The 21840-nt window shown below is 40.6% G+C and overlaps 1 protein-coding gene and 1 pseudogene across 12 annotated transcripts in view; one reads left to right on the forward strand and one right to left on the reverse strand.

Moving 5' to 3' along the window:
* Positions 1–21840, reverse strand: part of LOC109692005 (muscarinic acetylcholine receptor M4) — a 179663-nt gene that overhangs the window by 34095 nt on the left and 123728 nt on the right. For all 12 annotated transcript variants that reach the window (XM_074044710.1, XM_074044709.1, XM_074044708.1 and 9 more), the window contains 2 exons: positions 11361–11549; positions 9955–10109 (listed from right to left, as the gene is read on the reverse strand). In XM_074044710.1, coding sequence (XP_073900811.1) covers positions 9955–10109; positions 11361–11549 — 344 coding nt within the window. The remainder of the gene's footprint in view (positions 1–9954; positions 10110–11360; positions 11550–21840) is intronic.
* LOC109691999 (mitochondrial import inner membrane translocase subunit Tim23-like) lies at positions 2973–6437 on the forward strand (annotated as a pseudogene).

The raw sequence follows: 21840 nt of genomic DNA on the forward strand, positions 1-21840 counted from the left end.
TCAGTAGGGAATGAGTCAGGTCACCATATCTTCACAGTTCTAAGGCAACAGAAGATAATGATCCCTCCATTTCTAGGGTCCAACACAATCTTTTGTATCACTTGCCTCTCCATTCCTCAAACTGTAATAGGAAGGTGGAGTAAAAGAAAAGACTTTTCAGATCAAAACTGAAGGGGTCTTATTTCTTGTTCAAAAACAGATTGGAAATGAATGAGAGATCAGTGGGCAACCTTCCTCTCCATCCCTTTAAAATTTAGAGAAAAAATGTACTATAGCCCTCAACAAGATGCTTTCTTTTTTTACTGCATGTCAACAAAGCTCAGAGCATTAGTCCAAGTAACAAACCAAGTAGCTCAGATCAGATAAAAAGTAAAAGAAAAAGCTTTGTAGTTATTTTGTTTATATTTGCAAATCCCATCATCTGTGAAGCTGGAACCTTGCAGTAGTGGCAAGAGTTCTAGTGTAGCTGGCAGATCTCCTTTACCTTAAGACAATGGAAGCTGGTTGGAAGAACGGGTGACTTGGAAATGGAGGCTTGGAAGGCCGCAGAAGTTGCAAGATACAACCCAAATGGGCTTTGAGGAAGAAAGGACAGTGAGCAGGGAAAACATCTTCTAGATAATGATGGGAATTATGGGATGCTTTAAGTTTTCAAGAGTGGTGACTAGAAGAGAATCAACTTCTCAGCAGATGATGAGACAGCTGCCCTTTCCATTGGAAATGGATGGTTACACATCTTGTCATAGGCTGAGAAATGCACATACCCCAGAGCAGACAGGGGAAGGGACACTGTAGTCATCTTTTGTTCCTTTTGAGCTGCTGATTTGCTTAGATTCATAAATTCTTGGAGTTTCTTCATTCCTAAGAAAATCTTTTTTTTTATTTTTGAGACTTTTGAGACAGGGTCTTATTTTGCTATCTATGTAGGTGAGGCTGGTCTGGAACTCTCAATCCTCCTGGATCAGCCTCCGGAGTATTGAGATTATAGCAGCCACCATATCTGACTTTAAGTTACTTTTTTTCTTTTTGGGGTACTGGGGATAGAACCTAAGGTCACACACTCTCTGTTTTTAGAAGGATGATTCTCATTAGTACCCTTGTTCAGTTATGGTTTATTGACCAATTTGCTAGGCACGCTGATTGTGGTAGTGAATAGGACATATGTGCGTGCACATGAAGGGAAGAACAAGACAGACAAGAATTCAAAGTAAGTGGGTCTGCCTAGCAAGAGTGAGACCCTGAGTTCAATCCACAGTTCTGCTCCCCCCACCCCACCTCACCATCCTCCGCCAAAGAAAACAACAACAAAATAATGTTGCATGCTTCCTGTGTGCCATGAAAGTTGAAGGTTTAGGAGACAGAAGTGACAAAGGTCAGTCAATAAGCAAAGCCTGGCCAGGTGTGGTGGTGAACTCCCAGCACTTGGGGGGTATCATGAATTTGAGGCCAGCCTGGGCCTATCTCACAAATTTAATTCAAAGGACAGAGGGTGAAGGAGGGAAGAGATAACAGAAGTTTGGTTCACATCCCCGAATGTTGTATTGAAACCTTGACTTAAATTCCATCATATAGAAGGGACAAGCCCTATCCTCACTTTGCTTACTTACATACAGCTGTTTACACCACCAACCCACAAGCAATAATTACATCTCCTTATGGACAGCTCTCCTATCTCAAAATTCTGCCCCCTCTTACCTATAGCCAATGTAGGTCCAATATAAACAACCTATGCTTTCTTTCACTCAATAAAATAAACAAAAAAAGGATCAACATTCTATGAGTTCTAAGCCCCAAACAGAATATAAAGAATACTCTTAGATCTAGGTCCAATAGACATTTTTCAAACTGCTATCTAGTCTCCATACTGGTAATAATGGAAACCTGTCCCAGGATTTGGTCCTTTCTATGGCTAGCTTCTGTAGTCATGGTCTCAAGAGTTTTGGTTTAACACTCATGAAAGGGGCACAATAAAATTTTCTTGAGTGAGAAGAACTGAATGCAGTATAGATTCCACTCTAAGAGGACATGTTGGAAAGAAACTGTCAGAGCTGTATGAATTTGTCATGGAAAAATTCACCTAAGTTAATGGCTTTGACCAATGTTATTTTTAATTTTGTGTCTTACCCTTCCTTTCTCTGACAAATAGCATCAGAGACACCTTTGATTTCTCCCATATTCCTCCCTCCTTCCCTGTTTCTTCAGAACATTTTCTGAAGAAAGGAACTTTTTGAGGATAGATGCTTTGTACCGCATCTCAGAAGTCAACTTTAACATAATTGCAGCGGAAGCAGCTTTTAATCAACTGACAGGCAGCTTCAAGAAAATTAATGACAGAGTCTTAGGAAGGAGTAAATCATTTCTGACAACAAAACCATCTCTCTTTTATCCCAGTCTCTCCTTGAAGAAATAGTACCCTTCCAGGATACAAAAATAAAATATCTCTATTTTTGGTATTTGCCTTTCCCAAGGTCAGACTTGTCCTCCCCCTGCCTCCTTCCCCAGATTAAGAAGAGGCTCCATTCCCTAAAATCTGTTAATATTCTGGGTTGAACTAGAGCTTTGAGTCACTTTTGAAAATCTAAGGAAGTACAGGTGATTAGTACAGGCTAACTCTGAAGGCAGAGAAGGGGCACATCATAGTGAAGATTAGATATGGAAGTAAAGGTTATCAAGTATAAAACTAGGACAGGTCAAGATCAGGCATGGTGGTGCGTGCCTAGAATTCCAGATTTAAGGGGGATGAAGCCAGCCTGGGCTACTTAGTGAGACCAGGTCTCAAAAAGAAACAAACACTGGGCTGGTGCATGGATCAAGTGGTAGAATGCCTGCCTAGCAAGCAAGAGGCCCTGAATTCAAACCCTGGTACCACAAACAACAACAATTAAAAAAAAAAAAAAAAAACCAACAATAAAGCTACAATAGGTCCAAAAGAGCCCATATATGTGCAGATATATAAATGCTAGTCAGTGCTGATGGTATCAGGTACCCATCTGGACTCAGGATGTAAGCTGTAATTATAGTTACAATAATTTGAGCACTCAGGATACCAACCTGTTTTTGTAGGGTTTTTTGTTTGTTTGTTTTTTTCACAATACTGGAGTTTGAACTCAAAACCTTGTGCTTGCTAGGCAGGCACCCTACAATTTGAACCACTCTACCAGCCCAAATTTGTTTTTCTTATTCTGGGGGGAATGGGTTTTGAACTCAGGGCTTCAAGTGTGCAAAGCAGGCACTCTACCACTTCAACCTTATCTAGAGTCCCCAACCCTTTTTTCTATGCTTTCTAGGTAGTGCTCTACCACTTGAGCCAGTCCACCAGCCCTTTTTTGTATTGGGTATTCTTAGATGGGTCTCACAAACTGTTTGCCTGTCTCTGCCTCCTGAGTAGTTAGGATTATAAGCATGAGTCAACTGGAGTCCAGCTCTTCTTGATTTTTTGAGGCAGGGTTTTGCAAGATAGCCCAGGCTGGCCTTGAACTCACAGTGCTCCTGAGTGCTGGGATTACAAATGTGAGCCACCACTGCTGGTTTCTAATGGTTCATCTTAATGACCTTACAATAACCAGCATTACCAGGCTTGGTGAAGATGTCTGTGAAATGTTATAAAAGAAAGCACGTTAACTAATGTTTCTTTATACTCAGAGTCACACTAAGAAATTCACTAATAGGTATCAGATCAGACACCTCCCATCCAAGGATAGCAGTGAGTTGAACACTGGGAAGAGGAACTCAAGAAATTTTCCTTCAGATGGGGAAGAGCTCAGAGAGAGACAGATATTGCTTCTCATTCCTATGTCAAAGCCTCTCTGTTTTAGTACACAGGCAAACAAGCATAGGCTTCCAGGTAAGATCATGAGTAAAGTGAACTGTGGGTAGGTAAGAATGTTAATTAGAACTGGCAAAAGGCTTCTCAGCACTTGTCCTTAAACTCCTCAAAATACCATCTCTAAAATGCTAACTAGCATGACTCAGAAAAGCTTAGGGCAAGAAATACCCATTGATTTCCCAATTTCCTGGAAATAACTGAAAGATCTGGTTAATAGGAACCTTAGAAATAAACCAGATAAGAGTCTACCACTGAACAGCAGAACTTGTAAAACCAAGGAGGGAAGAGAGGCTGCGGATATATGTAGCTCAGTGGTACAGTGTTTGTTTGCCTAGCATGTGCAAGGCCTTGAGTTTGATCACCTGCACCCACATTACCATTACCACCACCACCACCACCAGCAAATACAAAAATAAAACAAAACAGAAACAAAAAAAAGAAGAGGGAAGGGAGAGGGAGAGGGAGAGAGAAGAGAGAGAGAAAGATGGGTGCTCTTTCTAACATGCCCTCCAAAGTTATTGACTGGGTAACACTCACTCAACCCTGGAATACACTTTTATCATCTAGCTGTAAAGAAAAAGCTTTCAATAACACCAACCCTTATGTATTTGAGGCTTTATATTAAAGTATACATTGCTGTTCCACAGACAAAGAGAAGGTCAACTTGGTTTGTGTCCTAGAGCTTCTTTCCTTAACTAAGTTAAATGAAGGTATCCTAGTCTATCACTTCTGTTAAAAGAGAAAAGTAAACCAGCAATGAGGTTCAGGTTGCTAGTGCCAGTAGCACCTGCAGGAATTATGCAATAAGGAGCCTTTTTTTTTTTTTTGTGGTGCTGAGATTTGAACCCAGGGCCTCATGCAAGCTAGGCAAGTGCTTTACTACTGAGCTATACCCCTAGCCTTTTAGTTCTTATTAAGACATTTATCTGCCTATAATCCTTACCTATGGAGAAGGGCAGCTCATGCATTTGGAAGAAAGAGTAGCCACCTACTAATTCCTGTGTTGAAAGCACTAAACTTATTCGTGCTTTCTAGCTCAAAATGCTCTAGCACTGTGTATCAACCCCCCTCCACACACACACACACCTGACCCAGTTGATGACTTCTGCCCCATCCCTAAGTAACAGCACTTACTGTGATATAAACTGGAAGAACACTTGGTATATGACTATTTCTGGCTTCATCAGTAATTTTATATTTTGTTATTATGCTTTCACTTGGTTACAACCAAAGTTATTATAATGTGCAAGTTGCCACTATTTTAGAAAATTAATTGCAGTTTTCTGTTACAATATTATGCCTTGTTCCAATTAGAAAATGAAAGCTGAGAGGGAACACAGGCAGTTTAGTGTTTTGAGAACTCAGCAAAACTTCAGCTCAGCAGTCTCTAAAAGCCTAACTTAAAAACAAAACAGAAATTAACAAAAAGCCCTCAATGGCTCAAGTGAGAGTGAAAGAGAAAAGAAGACTCTGAGTTATAGACAGTAGCATATCCAGCGTGGAGAAAATCACTAATGGATGGTGGGAAGGGAAAGGGAAAATACACTCCTGTGTTGATTTCTCCGGGTCTACCAATTATTAAAACTGGTTGGATTAAGGATGGCCTTAGTAAGCAGAGAAACAAAAGACCAAAAGACTTACATATGAGAAATAAAGTAAAAAATGAAAATGACTCAACATGGGGAAGAAAAGACTTCAGCAAATATAGACAAGGGAGCAAATACAGGCAAGGGAGAAGGCTGGAGGGCAGCATCAAGGGAGACCACAGGAGGTGAAGCACGGACAGGGAAAAGGCTGAGCTAGTTGGAAACAATACAAATACCACCATGCCCACGATAAAATTAGCAAAGCATCAAAGTATTACAGGCCTAAAATCGCCGTGGTAAATAAGTTTGAGACTGTCTCTTCCTTGCTGGTAAGGTTGAGGGTAAAAACTTAAAATGAAGAAAAGCAGATATTAAGAGTAGTAGTTTAGGGGCCCAGAAGGTCAGCGTGTGAAGGTGGCAGCGGGTCTCCCGCTGTTACTGTGGAGTAACTGCCAGAAAGTGGCAACAAAACCACAGGGGGGCTGGGCAGCTTTTCTGGAGCTGGTGGAACAGGTTACTCGCATGCAGTTTTAGCCAGCATCCCATTAACTGATATGAACAGGCTATCTCCTTATTTAAATGTAAATCCACATCATCTCGTACAGGATACAGATGGGTTTATTTTACCTACAGGAGCTAATAAAACCTGTGGCAGATTTGAACTAGCCTTCTTTACCATTGGAGGATGTTGCATGGCAGGGGCTGCATTTGGAGTAGTGAATGGTCTTCTGCTAGGACTGAAAGAAACCCAGAAGATGGCCTAGTCCAAACAAAGAAACATACAGATTTTGAATATGGTGACTAGGCAAGGAGCACTTTGGGCTAATACTTTAGGTTCTCTGGCTTTACTCTATAGTGCATTTGGTGTTATCACTGAAAAAACATGAGTTGCAAAAGATGACCTCAACACAGTAGCAGCCGGAACCATGACAGGCATGTTGTATAAATGTACAGGTGGTCTTTGAGGTGTAGCATGGGGTGGTCTTGCAGGACTAGTGTGTTCCTTTAATGATCTGAAACTGTAATGTCCTATATTCCAAATGAAGGGTGAAAACAGAACAAAAAACAAAACAAAACAAAAAAAGAATAGTAATTTAGGGCTGGAGGTGTGGCTCATGTGGTGGAGTACCTGCTTTTTACTTTTTGAGTGCAAAGCCTTGAGTTCAAACCCCAGTTCCACCTAAAAAAAGAAAAAAAAAAAAGAAAAAAAAAAGAATAGTACTTTACAAACTCAAGTGTATGCCAGAATCATCTTTGTTTTAAAAGTATGATAATGTCCTGCTCTTATCCCAGTGTTTTATTTTACTTTTTTTGTTTCTGAGATAGGATCTTACTCTGTAGCTCAGACTGGCCTTGAACTTACAATCCTCCTGCCTCAGCCTGCAGTGGATGGCACTACAGGTAGACTGGGACTACATGTCTCCATTCTTCTTTTGACCTTATGTCTCATCTCAAGTGTTTCTGTATTTAACAAGGACCCCATGCAGGTTATTTAAGGACCAGTTTGAGAAGAATTGATACAAAGGTCTGAAGAACTGCTTAGAATAAGTGTGCCAAGGCTAATAGCAATTAACACTTCATTTTTGGAAGGTTATCCCTTGGGGAATGATGTCACTTAGTAGGAATTAAAATAAATCAATACTCTGGAGGATACTCTTCTGGAATGTCTGTTCAACCACAAGTTCACCTCTCTGAATATTACCACAGTGAATTCCAACAGGTTATAGAAAAAAGGAGGGGAATGCTGGACAGAGAAGCTCTAGGATAGGCCCCTTACCCACAGAAGCATTCCTTCAAGGCCAGAGTGGACTTTACAGATGGAGAGCCACCTATACTTACCTGTGCATGGGAGGATGCTCTGATGTCCTGCTAAACTTCACTCCCTGTTCTAGACAAAAATTCACTGCTTATCTTAAATGGTGGTACAGTACAACTATTGAAAAAAGCTTACTGAAGAGTGAATTGAGGGAAATTTGTTGATTGTTTTGCTACCTCTAAAAGTAAGTGGCGCCAGTGGCTCGCACCTGTAATCCTAGCTACTTGGGAGGCAGAGATCAAGAGGACTGAAATTCAAAGTCAATCCAGGCAAATAGTTCTCGAGGTCCTATCTTAAAAATACGCAATACAAAACAGGGTTGGTAGAGTGGCTCAAGTGGTAAAGCACCTGCATGAGGCCCTGAGTTCAAACCCCAATACTGAAAGAAAAATAAATAAATACAAGTAAGCGGCAGAGAGGATCTAGAAAACCAGAAACCCTTCTGTAGCATGGGAATTTGGAATCAGAGTGGGTAGACACTAGTTGAGTAAAACCTTGTTGACATGCCTTGATCCTGTCTCTTAGGTGAGAGAAGACATCCAAAATGGGGCCTTTCCAGTTACTTCAATTTTCTCACATATAGCACATATGGTACTATAGAGAACCAAAAAGCTTAATCAGGAGGCCGCAGAAAGAGGTCTTTCCATGAGGCATACAGCTGGCTAGCTGCTATAAGCCCCATAGCAGGACAGCAATGGACTAACTGGATTACCACATCTCCTCAGCAGAGCTGAACTGCATTCCCTCAGCTGCCAGCCCCACAAGTGGCAAAAAACCCCTACCAGCTTGGTTTAGCTGTTTGCCCTTAGCCAGATGTTTCTGGCTCCTTATGAAAAGGAGGAATCTTGACAGAATGGAGGGCAATTAGGCTGTGCCCAAGAGTTGGTAAGAGGCCTGGCTTCTCTGGAAGAGATATCTATTAACATTACCAAAATCAGATTCATAAACAAAATTTCCACAGTGAGACAGGAAGGATTAAAAGAGCAACCTTCAGGACCAGGATCCTAGGTAGTAAAAGGCAGACACCAGGAATTTTGCTATCTAAGTCTGCTTAAGAAAAGCCAAAGAAGAATACCTAAACTAAAACTCAACTTCCAACCTCAAATATCTAGAAATATCAAATATCTAAGAAAACAGGCTTGATGAACATCCATGGTCTTTTCCCCTTCATTCATATGGAATTCAAAAATCAGAACTTTCAGCTGGGCACCAGTGGCTCATGCCTGTAATCTTAGCTACTTGGGAGGCTGAGATTAGGAAGATCAAGGTTGGAGGCCAACCCAGATAAACAGTTTGAGAGACCTCATCTCCAAAATAACCATAGCAAAATGGACTAGAGATGTGGCTCAAGCCCTGTTTTGTCAGTGCGAAGCCCTGAGTTCAAACCCCAGTTTCATCAAAAAAGAACCAGAACTTTCCTGTCATTATGATATCAAAAGTAGAGATACTTTGTTTCTGCCCTTTCAGAGGCTTGCAGGGACATGGTGACACACCTAGGTGGTTCTGCTAGGTAACACCTCAGGCTCCCTATTAGGAACAAAGTTAACAAATAAGGGTGGTTTAGAGTGATGAGTATTAACATGAGAGTGTGTACTGGGCACAGAGGTGGAATGATCAGTTTATGAAGGAAGCTGTCACAGGAGAGGAGGAGATGCTAGTGAGGAGGACATTTCCGGTTAAGGTGCTCTGGCAAGAAAGCTCCTTATTAAATTCAAGGAGTTTGGAAAACAATCAGTACAGTCAGCTGGAGGACAGCTATAAGGAGACAGTAGGGAGAAGAGGCTGGAGAAGCAAGAACCACACCAGGCTACCCCATCACTTTGTGCGTAATGGTACTATCTCTAGCTTTTCTTTAAAACAAATGCTTTCCATTCTAGGCATTCAACAATTTATACACACAACAGTAAATGAAGGACCCTGGAGGATATGCCCCTAATGAGTTTACACATCACACAGCTAAAGAAGAGAAAGGGGTGGGGGGAGTGACATCACACATACACCAACAAGTGCACCAATGCACCAAAGTGTAAATGGCAAAGACTACACAAAGTAGTGAGGGAATTAACTCACAGGTTCTTAGATAGGAACACAACTTAACTACTATCTAGAGAACTGTTCAAATGCTTGACTTCCCTTGACAAAACCCTGGCCAAATGAGCCCCCTGGGATGTGGAAGCTCAGATAGCCACACTACCCTGGATGAGTTCAAAAGGGCACTAACCACACAATGCCCAAAAAGCTTTTTATGGCAAACAGAGACGTATGATTTGGGACCATCCTGAACAGGGACCCTTTCTCTACTAGTGAAATTCAGGGGACAATTAAGAGTGCAGTAGCTGCCTAAAGTCCCCATCCTTTATTATGATTATGATTCCATGGTACCCAATCACTTTTTGACTTTTTTCCTCAAAAAATTTTTTTAAAATAAGCAGAAATATTTCATTGGGTTCTTTATGTATCTCTGCACTAAATGTTTTATGCTAATGTAAAAAGGTATTTAGTTTATTCTTTACTTGAGGATACTCTCAGACCTCTGGGGAAACCCACTCATAATCTCGGGTGTGAGAATGCCTCTGTCCAGAACTTCCAAAATAAGGCACGCTGGTCATGGATGGGCTGGACTACAGCCCTGACTTACTCTTCATGACCATGACAGCTATGATCCTACAATCAAGCTGTGGTCCTAGGCAAGCTTCACACATGGAGGCATAAGCAATGGCACTCACCCTCATGGATGTCTCGCCACCATGGGCCTGTTGCAGCCGGAAGACCTGGGCCACCATGTGCTCTGTGGAGGGGTGCAGCAGGATCCTTCGCGAGGCCAAGCCCACCATTACATATCGGCCCATCGGAGACAAGCTCACTGAAATGGCGTTGGGACCTGAGGATCAAAACAACAGAGACAATTCCCAGAGTTTTTTCCATTCCAAGGAAACAACTTTCACTCCCAGTTTTCTCTCTTATTTTCATATTTGTTTGATCATCCTGGGGTTATCTCATAGGATTTTAGTGAGTATTAAAATGAGAAGGAGCATATACATATATGTGTACATATATATATATATAAAATATACACATTCATGTATCTATAAAATACACATACTCACATATACATGGTATAGTGTTTAACATATAATGCTAATATTATTATTACACTGTAACATTTACAGTATCATACTGTAAGTATTGTTTGTAATCTACTTTTGTTTAATACATATGAATGTTTTTCCATTATTAATTATTCTTCTATAAGAATATTTTTAAGGCCAATTGTATTTTGTTCTATCATTACACCATTTACTTAAGCAACTCTTTTAAAAAATCCCTTAAAGCAACAACTTTCCATTTCTCTGTATGATAAATGGCACTGCTGTAAACATCTTCATATGTGGGCTGTGGCTATGGCTCAAGTGGTAGAGTACCTACCTAGCAATATGAGGCTCTGAATTCAAACCCCAGTACTGTCTTAAAAAAGAAAAAAAAACCACCCAAAACTAACAAAGAAAAAAAAAAAGTCATCCTTATATGTAACTCTTTGTATAGGTTTCTGGTTATTTCTTTAGAAGTGGGATTTCTGGATCAAAGAACATACCTATTTAGGGCTTTTTTTATTCCCCACCCCCGCTTTTTTTTCTTTTTTGTCTGTGCTGGGGATTGAACCTAGGGTCTTGCACATGCTAGGCAAGTCCTCTATCATGAGTTCCCTAGCCTTTTTGGATGTTTGTTTTATTAAGACAGGGTCTCAAAAAAAACTACGTAGCTCAGGCTGGCCTCGAACTTGTGATTCTCCTGCTTCAGCCTCACAAGTGTGCCATTGTGCCTGGCATGGAGGTGCTTTTAATACACAATAGCAAATTGTGTTATAGTTGTACATGTGTGTGCCCAGGTTCCCACAACATGACCAAAACCCTTCCTTATTTGTAGCCTTCCTAACAAGAGCACGCTGGTGATGCTATTGTGGTAGGGCAGAAACTTATGGTGAAATTCTTCTGCAATGCTACTGGTCTGTGCAATGAGTGAAGGCAAGGGCAGTGCATGACCACTACTCTCACCCAATCCGTGCCTCACCTAGGAATGCCCATGCCAAAGCACCAATGTCTGTCTGTCATTAGGTTGGGCTTCCTACCCTTACCAAATCGCTTGGTGTAGAGCATTTCCCCCAGGTTATGGGGGGCCAGGGAATACACTGCCAGGATGCCTTCATCGGGAAAGCCCCTTTGACTGCTAGGGATGAAAGCTGCCAGGAGTTGGCCATCTGCAGAAATATCACAGCTGGCATCATTGTAGATCTTGCAGTTCTGCACCAGCACATTCACGGAGGCTGCATTGAAGAAAGAAAGAAAAGAGCATAAAGTGTGAAGCTGATACTGTGAGAAATTCTGAGACTAAGAAATTTTAAGGCCTTCCTTATGAGTCTAAGTCCTCTACAGAAATGCTATAGATGCCTTGTCATTCAAAAACTAAAATTTCAGGGAACAGCAAATAGGAGAGGCAGGATAGTCTCTTCTATCACATTAACAGAAACTTCAGGAGAGCCCACACCACCACAACCACCTGCTGAGTCTTAGGAAGCATCATTTGAGAGATTAGATAAGGAAAAAGTTACTAAACATTTTCCCAGAGAGCCCTCAACAGCTGTTATTGTCCAAAAGATCAAAACCAAGATTAATGAAAATACACTCCCACTGATTTGGAGAAAAGAAGAGCTTTTCTAGGGTGGGAATCCTGCTCAACACCTGTTGTGTGATCTCCTTGAACTCACTTCAGAAATTTTCGTTTTACTTCCTCTTTGTGAACATGAATCCCTAACTCCACAAAGAGCAGATGAAGAGAAATAAAGCCCCACCCTGGCTGGGAAGATGGGACTCTTTCCACTTCTCACTATGCTCTATGCCATCACCACATGGTGAACTAATGAGTCCAGGCAGCCCTTGCATATGTTTGGCAGCCCTTGTCTGCACTTAGCGGTTACCAAGAATGAGAATAAAGCCGGGTCAGCAGAAGGCTAGGTCTGCTGAAGTAGGAGGTACAGGGACTGGAGGCATGTCTGTTAGTGAGAAGAATCCATTCCACAAGATGGAACTAAGGAGATGTTAGCCAGCACTTGTGCCTGCATGCCCGGTCTGATTTTGTCTGTAGTACTGAGGTTTAAACTCAGGGCCTTACACTTGCTAGGTAGGCACTCTATCACTTAAGCCATGTCCTTAGCCCCTGGTTTGTTTTTTTTATTTGAACTGTCTGCATGCCCCACTGTGTTATTCCCTGATGGGAGAAAGTGGCTTATTCTTGATGTGAGGCAGGAATAAGAAAGGCCCACATCACAGACACAGGTAGAACAAGACAACACATTCAAACATTTGGGCTTTATCTCATTTAGATCTATGGTATGCAAAATGACTTTCTGTGTGTGTGTGTGTGTGTGTGTGTGTGTGTGTGTTTATGTATATATGTTTGGTGACATTGGAGTGTGAGCTCAGGGCCTCATGCTTGCTAGGCAGGTACTCTTACTGCTTAAACCACTTCACCAGCCTGCAAAGTGACTTTCTATGCATTCTTTCTCTCTTTTTTCTCTATTCATTCTCTTATTTAAAGGAAATGCTCAGTTATGGGTAAAAAAACAAAACAAAACAAAGACACAGACACACACACACACACACACAAAAACCAGGTGCAATGGCTTAAGCCTACAATTCTAAGCTACTCAGTAGGTGGAGATTGGGAAGATGGGAGATTCCGGGCCAGCCTGGGGGAGAAAAATTCAATCAGTACCATGATAGCACCTGCTATCGCAGCTATGCACGAGGCAAAGCAGGAAGATCAGGAATAAATTGAGACCCTACTTGAAAAATAAGTAAAGCAAAAAGGGCTGGCGTGGTATAGAAGTGGTACAGTGTTTGCCTAGCGAGCACAAACCCCAAGTCTGACCACCCAGTACTGCCTCCCACCAAAAGCCAAGATCAGCTACACTCACCAGAGTCCAGGTGATCTACTCTCCTAAGACAAAAAGCATGACTGATTAATCAGGGGCATGTTTCCCTAGGAAATCAAACCAAGGAAAACAAAACAAAGAATTGCCTTCTTAGAGCTTTGTAAAGTGGATTGTAAAGCTCTGTATTTTAGTTTGCCATTCCCTATATGCTGCTAACAAAGCTACCAAGATGATAGGGTAGATCAAAAAAGATATCAGAACACATTGATTACGCTGCTGTGCCAATTCTCGGGAGCTGACACCTACAGCACCATTATACAAAAACCAGGAAAGGACCACAAGGATGGTTCTGTTTGCTAACTAATAAAATAATGACATCCAAATGCTCATTGCTATCACCATTAGGCCTCTCTGCTGCTCAACTCCCAACCCACCATCTGCTCTACCCTGTATGGCTAGATTTATCTAGTCAGTACTGGGACCGTCTGCTCCTGACACAGGGTCCCAAACTATTTGCCAAAAATATGACAATCTCCTCCTCCTTCTCTGGATCAACACATGGGGATATAGAAGCAAAGGAATCGAGGGAAGCTTCAGGAGTGAATCCACCTTGGTTTTCTAACCTCGAGTTGACACAACCTTCAGAAACATAAAAAGAAATTAACAATTGAGACTCTAACCATGAAAGGCAGGGAAAGAAAGTAACCCAAACTATTGTAAGACATGAAAATAAATAAGGAAGGCAATGGGACACTATAGGCTTAAAGTCAGCTTTGCAGTTACCATTTTATCTATATTTAATGTACATAAATGTATCTGCTGTTACACAGATGTAGCTCCTGGGTATTAACATGTATTTGGTCAAACAGAGAAGCCTATAATGACTCTCAAAGCTCACCACCAGCAATAAAAAAATAAAGGCTCAAACTGCTTATGGGTATGAGAGGTAGGAAGAAGAGTGCAAGTATGGTTTTTCTTCTTCTGGAAAGCTTGGCTCAAAGCCTGTGAAAAAGTAGGCAGGTGGACAAAAAGCACTTTGTGTTGTGTTTGTATTGTATTACGATGAATCCAAGACAATGGCCATGTTCCAAATCTTGCCCCCCTCCTCCAACTTCACTAATTTCTAACAGCCCGGTGTTACTGCCATGAGCTTAGAGGATATGCAAATAACAAGTGAAAAGAGAATGCTGAAAATTATAACAGCTCTTCTCTGGTGACATATTCTGTTTCAGAAATTTTGCAGCTAGTGACTTAGGTTTGCACTTCTACGCTAATGAAGGAATGTGGAAAGCATAGAATTATTTGGTAGCTCCATCACAGAGAGAATTGGACAATATGTTTACAATTCATTTTTATCTCGAAGCTCCAATTAGCAACTTCCCCTTGCTGCTTGTTGTCTATTAATATCCCACGTAGAAATGGTGAGTGGTCACTGCTTCAACTCACTTGTGTAGTTTTCTCTCATAAGGCTAGAATCTTCTTTTTTTTGGCGGTACTGGGGGATTGAAATCAGGACCTACACCTTGAGCCTTGAGAACTATTTGCCTTGGGCAGGCTCTGAGCTGTGATATTCCTGATCTTTGCCTCCTAAGTAGCTAGGATTATAGGCACGAGCCACCTGCACCCGGCTATATAAGGCTAAAATGTTGATGAGTTAATTTGTATCAGGAGAAATGTCTTGGATCTCTGTTACTTTTTTTTCTTGGGTCATAGGAAAGTCATGTACTAAAGACAAAGGGCAACTTATCTTTTTTGTATTCAACAATAATGTAAGCAGGTAGAAGAAAAGAATGAAGTGAAACACAGCCTAAGATACTGAGCTCACATCACTAGAAATCTCTGTTGTGCCCCAGATCTTACCTTGCCATGGCAACTTACTAAGTGTAGCAAGTATCAGAGTCACCTGGAGGGCTTATGAAACATAGAATGCTAGGCCAGGTCTGAGAATTTGCATTTCCAAAAAGATTCCAGGTATGTCTGATGCTGCAGGTTTTGGGACCATACTTGAGAAAACTCAGCAACTGCTTTTCACTTAGAGGTAAAACACACATTGGAAAGGATGATGAGGCAGTTAGTTGGCAGGTAAGAATGGAAATAAAGATTAAAAAAGAAATGATTTTTCCAATCAAAACTGCTTAAGAACTTCAGAAAACAAGGAGAAAAAAATCAGTAAAGGAGATAGCAGGAAGTCATATTTCTGCAATATAATCACCTCCCAATTAGAAATTATTTTCAGCAGGGCAGAGTGGTACACACCTATAGTCCCAGTACTCAGGAGTCTGAGACAGGAGGATCATGAGTTCAAGGCCAGTTTTGCCTACAGAGTAAGACCCTGCCAAGAAGGAGGGAGGGAAGGAGGGAGGGAGGAAGGGAAGAAGAAGGAAGGAGGGGATGGAGGGAAGGAGGGGAGGATGGGGGAGAGGAGGAAAGGGGGAAAGGAGGATAGGAGGAGGAGGAGGAGGAGGAGAGAGAGAGAGAGAAAGAGAGAAAGAGAGAGAGAGAGAGAGAGAGAGAGAGAGAGAGAAACTACTTCTAAGTGAAAATGCCCAAGTAGGGAATGGGAGGGGTTAGAAATACTGATGCCTGGAGGAGCAGATGGCTCTGCCTTCCTATCAGCTCCATAAATTATAAACAAACACCTTGTACAAAGAGTGATGGGTAGCCTGTTGCTGGATGGCCAGATGAGGCCTGGGAGTGATTAGTAGTTGCAGTGCTCTTGCAAACTGATTAGATACTGAATTGGAAAACCCAAGGGAGTTTAAACAAGCAGGAAAATTTCCTCTAGGCTATCTCCAAGCCCCTCAGATTTCAGCAGAAGACCAGGGTTCCAGATGACACTGGAAGCACACCCCCACCCCCAGGCAGAAGTCACTAAATCCCCTGTGGTGTCTGCCCCAAACCACTCATCCACTGGATTTCTTAGGGCCTGTCCTATCAGGATAGCCTAGTGACCAAAGTCATTCACCCATTAGAAGTTCACTTTTTAAAATCACAGTGAAGGCCTAGTGCCAGTGGCTCACACCTGTAATCCTAACTACTCAGGACACAGAGATCAGGAGGATTGCAGTTTGAAGCCAGCTCAGGAAAACAGATCATGAGCCCCTATCTCAAAAATACTCTACATAAAAAAGGGCTGGCAGAGTGGGTCAAGTGGTAGAGAGCCTGACTAGCAAGTATAAGGTTCTGAGTTTAAACCCCAGTAATGCCAAAACAAAACACAACACACACATACACAAACCAACCACAATGAACCTAATGTGCTTTTTTACTTTTCCCATGAAAGCAGTTTCAAACTTACCTACATATGAGATCTTATTCATAAACTTGAAATTCTTTACAGATAGTAATTCATTAACCCCCTGAATTATAAGCAAGACAGGTGGCAAAAATTTTTAGCTTAAATCCAAAATAGCTGATTAAATGCAATTCAGATAAGCCAGATAACTGGCAACTTGGTGGCTGTGTTGAACCAAAAAGTAAAACTGAGGATCAGAGGCTTCCAGACATAGTCTGGACTGTTGAAAAGCCAAAAGCTAACCTTTCACTGGCTGGCAAGTGACTTTGAGAAATTAATTATATGGTAAAAGAGATTCCCAACTTACTTTAGTGAATCAACCTATTAAAAGTTAAGGTCAGGCTGAGCATGGTGACACACATCTGCTTGGGCAGGAGGATCTTGAATTTGAGGCCACCCTGGGCTACACAGTGAAGGTCAAAACCATAAATGGACCTTATCTGAGTCAACAAGCAAACAGTTTAGAGTGAAAGACCAGAGGAACCTTTAGGTAAAAGTGACTGTCATTCTAGAGGGCAAAAGGATAGAAAGGAACACTGACCACTATCAGACAAGTATGTCCTAAACGTCTACCATTCAGGTTTTTCTCTAGGCTAAAATTCTAAGGAAAACAGAGCACTTAGCAAAACAAACAAAAACTAGAAGCCAGTACTTGTGGCTCACACCTGTAATCCTAGTTATTTGAGAGGCTGAGATCTAGAGGATCACAATTCAACACCAGCCCAGGCAAACTGTATGTGAGACCCCATTTCCAAAATAACCAAAGCAATATGGACTGGAGGCATTACTCAAGCAGTAGAGTGCCTGCTTTGTAAAGGAGAAGCCTTGAGTTCAAGGCTAAAACAAGTAAGTAAATAAATAAAAACTGAAAAAAGCAGAATTCTATTGTTTTTCTTTCCTTTTTCTTTTTCTCAAGACAGGGTCTCAGGTTAGCCTTGAATTCTCTACTCTCCTGCCTTTACCATTCCAAGTGCAGGAATTATAGGTATGTACCACCATGCCTAGCTAAAAAAGCAGAATTCCTACAATACAAATTATTTAAATAAGACAGGTGAGGGCTGGTGGAGTAGCTCAAGTGGTAGAGCAACTGCCTAGCAAGCATGAGACCCTGAGTTCAAAGCCTAGTTCAGGGGTGGCGGGGGGACAGGACTTTAAAAGGTGGGTCATAACGAAATGAGCCTATTTGGTTGCATATGATGCTATCTGATTAGCTCAGGTTTTACAAGTCTCGTTCAAAGATGGAAGAGGGAACACAGAACTAGTGGCAAATATAAAGGAGAATGATAGGAAGCGGTAGTCTGAATGAGCTGATGCTTGCAAGATAATGCTTAGGATAACCAAAAAGCCTTATAATATAAGCTCAACTAACAACATAACCAATGACTGTATTTTTTAAAAAAATTTTTTCCTACTACAAAAACTTATATTCGACTGGGTGAAAATAAGAAAAAAAACTAAAGTGGATCAGAAATCCATCACAGATGAGGCAAAATGTTAAATTCATTTAAATAAATGCCACTCTCTGAAATGGAAATTTTATATCTCAAAGTACAGAAGGTAGCAGCAGAGATGACTTCAGAATTATGATCATTCTCTCAAAGAATCATGGTGAACTAGCCAATTTCTAAGGGAAAGACATGGTGAAATAGCTAACACATTGTCTTTTACTATTATTAAGTACCAGGTACTATCCAAAGTACTTAATACATATTAACTCAGTTAATTCTAATTCTCTTATGAGGGTTTGCATTATTACAGTTTTCTTTTTTGTTTTTTGGCAGTACTAGGGATTGAACTCAGAGCCTCTTGCTTGCAAGGCAAGAGCTCTACCAGTTCAGTCACACTTCTAGCCCTACAATCTTCATTTTATAGACAAGAATCCATGTATTGCTGTGCGCCAGTGGCTCATGCATGTAATCTTAGTTACTCAGGAGGCAGAGATGGGGAGGACTGTGGCTCAAGCCAGCCACAGACGAATAGTTTGAGAGACCCTATCTTGAAAAAAAATCCATCACAAAAAAAGGGCTGGCAAATGGCAGGATGCCTGCCTAATAAGCATGAGGCCCTGTGTTCAAACCCCAGTGCCACCAGAAAAAAAAAAAAAAAAAAAGAGTCCATGTATTGTTAGGTGTGGTGATGCATGCTTGTAATCCTAGCACTTGGAAGGTGGAGGCAGGAGTAGTAGTTCAAGGCCAGCCAGAGCTATATAGTAAATTCAAAGCTAGCTTGGGACACATAGAGAGACCCTGTTTCCCCCCCTCGCCCAAAAAAAAAAAAAAAGCAGTGATGTGATGGCTCACACCTGGAATCCTAGTTACTAGAGCAGCAAAGATCAGGAGGATCCAAAACACACACACACACCTAGAACACACACACACACCTGGAACACACACACACACCTGGAAGAGTGGCTTAAGTGCTAGAGTGCCTGGCTAGCAAGTGTGAAGTCCTGAATTCAAACCCCAATACCACCAGGGAAAAATAAATACATTACAACTAGATGGGGTTTGTCCAAGGAATGTAAAGATGAGTTCAATATTATATAACTTATTAATATAATTGATCACATTAGACCTAAGAAAAAAAAAATACGATCATCTTCAGAGATACTGAAAAGGCATGTGTTCAAGATCTTAATAAAAGCTATTAGTGAAATAGGAATATGTGGATACTTAAGATTGGAATGGAGGTGGTAAAAATTATCATTATTTCCAGGTAACCTACCTAAAATAATCCATTAGATTTAACTGAGTAAATACAATAACCAGTAAACAAATTCAGTAAGATATTAAAATTTAAAAAATAAACTTATGCCAATAAACTTTAAGAAATATACAGGATTTTTATGAAGATTTTAAAACATTCCTAAGAATATAGGAGAGACTTGGAGAAACTGAAAATCATACCAGGTTGTTAGATAAGAAGACATAAAGGCACCAAATCTCCTTAAGTATATTTATAAATTAAATATGATTATACTAATTATACAAGATTTTGAGAGGATATAAAAAGGTGGTCTTTATGTCCATACTGAAAAACAAAAAATGTAAGAGTAGTTTAAAAATACAAAGTAGGAAGGAAAATGTGAATTAATACAAGGACTAAAAAATGAAACCCATGAGGAACTCTCCTGTAAATATATTTAGAAATATATTCAAATACACAAAGAGAATTAACACTACGATGAAAATGACATCACAAATTAATGGAGACAAATGGAGTTTTAACTGGGTGGGACAAATGAGGAGCCATATGGGGGAAAGTATCATACTTTGCTTATATGGGACTTAGTTTCCTAGTGAATCGGAGCTTTAAATGTAAAAAAAAACTAAAGTGAAAAGTACTAAGTGATCCTAACAATGACACAAAACCCAGGAACCATAAAAGGAAAGTTGAATAATCTTGACTTAAAATAAGTTCTATGACAAAAATAACCTTCAGCAAAGTCAAAAGACACATGGCAAGTAGGAAACTCTTATTATAAATTAATTTTCTAATTTATAAAGAACTTCTGTAGAACTGCTAAGAAAAAGACCAGTAACACAATCGGTTAATAAGAGAAGACCGCGCAAATGGTGAAATATCTGAAGAATCTCTTTTGGAACTAAAAAATAAAGTTCAAATGCCCATGCACTACCTTTTAATGTATCAGATTTGCAAGTACCTAAAGATGTGATAACACTTCCATCAGCAACTGTCTAGATAATCAGGCAGGCTTATGAACTACAGGTGGGAATATAAATTGGCCAATCTGTACAGAGGGGAGGGGAAGGGAGGAGGGAAGAAAGAAGGAAGGAAGGAAGGGAGGGAGAGAAGGAGGGAGGGAATGTGGGCTTCAGATGTGAACAATCATCTAGTGCCCAGAGTACTAATTCATGAACCAAAATCAACACAAAATCCTGATAATACTATAAGACTTGATGCACTGTCTTGACTGATTCACCATTTTTGGTAATAATGTGACAGAAGACAGAGAAAGGGCATTTATCAAGTTAATAGGAGGCTGATATAAGATTGAGGGAGAAGGACAAATCAAAGTTCAAAAAGTTATTGAGATATGGGAGCCAGGAACTGCAGTGACTGTAGGATAAACCGGCTTTGCTTTTTACAAGATTCAAGCCACATGAGTAGGTACACAAAAATTCAGTTCTGGTTTAATAATAATTATCAAGGAATTTTAAGTGACTGCAAAATCAACAGAAATTGCTGCTGAAATCTTAGGCTATACTAATGCTGTCCAAAGCAATGCTGTACTATGCAATAGACAGCTCATCTCAAGAGTTTTCAATTCTGATTTGTACTGCCCATCTCCCAAAGTTAAAAGAGAAGATGAGCGGAACTGTAAGGACTTAGAGCTCACAACAGAAAAAGGAATCTAAGAAAGTTGGACCTAAAAGGAACGATTTGAAGGAAAAGGGCAATTTATTTTCAAAAATAGTTAGAGGATTGTCAGTGCCTGGAAGAGGCATGAGTAGGCTTATTTTACAAAGATTCACTGGTAGAGCTAGAACCAATGGGACAAAGTAAAAACAAGGGAAGTAGGGGTTCAGTATAAGAAATTTTTTTTTTTTCTTTGCAGTACTGGGGCTTGAACTCAGGGCCTCATGCTTTCTAAGCAGGTGCTCTACACTTGAGCCACTCAGGCAGCCCCTTTCTGTGTAGGTTATTTTTTTTTTATTTTTTATTTTCTGGTGGGCCTGGGGTTTGAACTCAGTGTTTTGCACTTGCAAAGCAGACACTCTATCTCTTGAGACAAACCTCCAGTCCTGTGTTGGTTATTTTCAAGATAACATCTTGTTTGAGACACCCCTTTGCACATCAACTTAAATGTTAATAAAGAAAATCAGGACTGTAAAACAGGCACAGTGTGTGCAGGGGCAGGGGGTGGTACTAGTGGAAGGGGACGAGGGTGAAAGAAGGAGATTCAAGTGATGGTATATGGTAAATGGACTTCATATACCTATATGAAAGAGAACTAGAAAACCTCTTGCAATTGCTTTAAGTGGGGTGGGGAGGGGCTGAGGGGGAGAGTGTACAATATAAGTCTAATCAGAATTGTCACTACAAATTCTCCCATATAATGAATATATCCTAATAAAAATTTATAATAATAATAATAAAAAGATAGGGTCTTGCAAACAATTTGCCCAGGCTGGCTTTGAACCACAGTCCTCCTGCTCTCTGCCTCCTGAATAGTTAGGAGCCACCAGGTATGAGCCACCAGGGCCCAACAAGAAAGCAAATTTTTAATAGAAATTTAGCAGTGATGTTTAGGCTTCCTCAGATGCATGTAAAGCAGGGGCTGAACAACCATTTCTGAGAAATGTAGGAGAGGGTCCTTCATTAGACAGAAAGTGAAATGAGATTATCTATAATAATCTGTGATTC

The sequence above is a fragment of the Castor canadensis genome, chromosome 1, assembly GCF_047511655.1.
Source record: "Castor canadensis chromosome 1, mCasCan1.hap1v2, whole genome shotgun sequence".
Classification (NCBI taxonomy): Eukaryota; Metazoa; Chordata; class Mammalia; order Rodentia; family Castoridae; genus Castor; species Castor canadensis.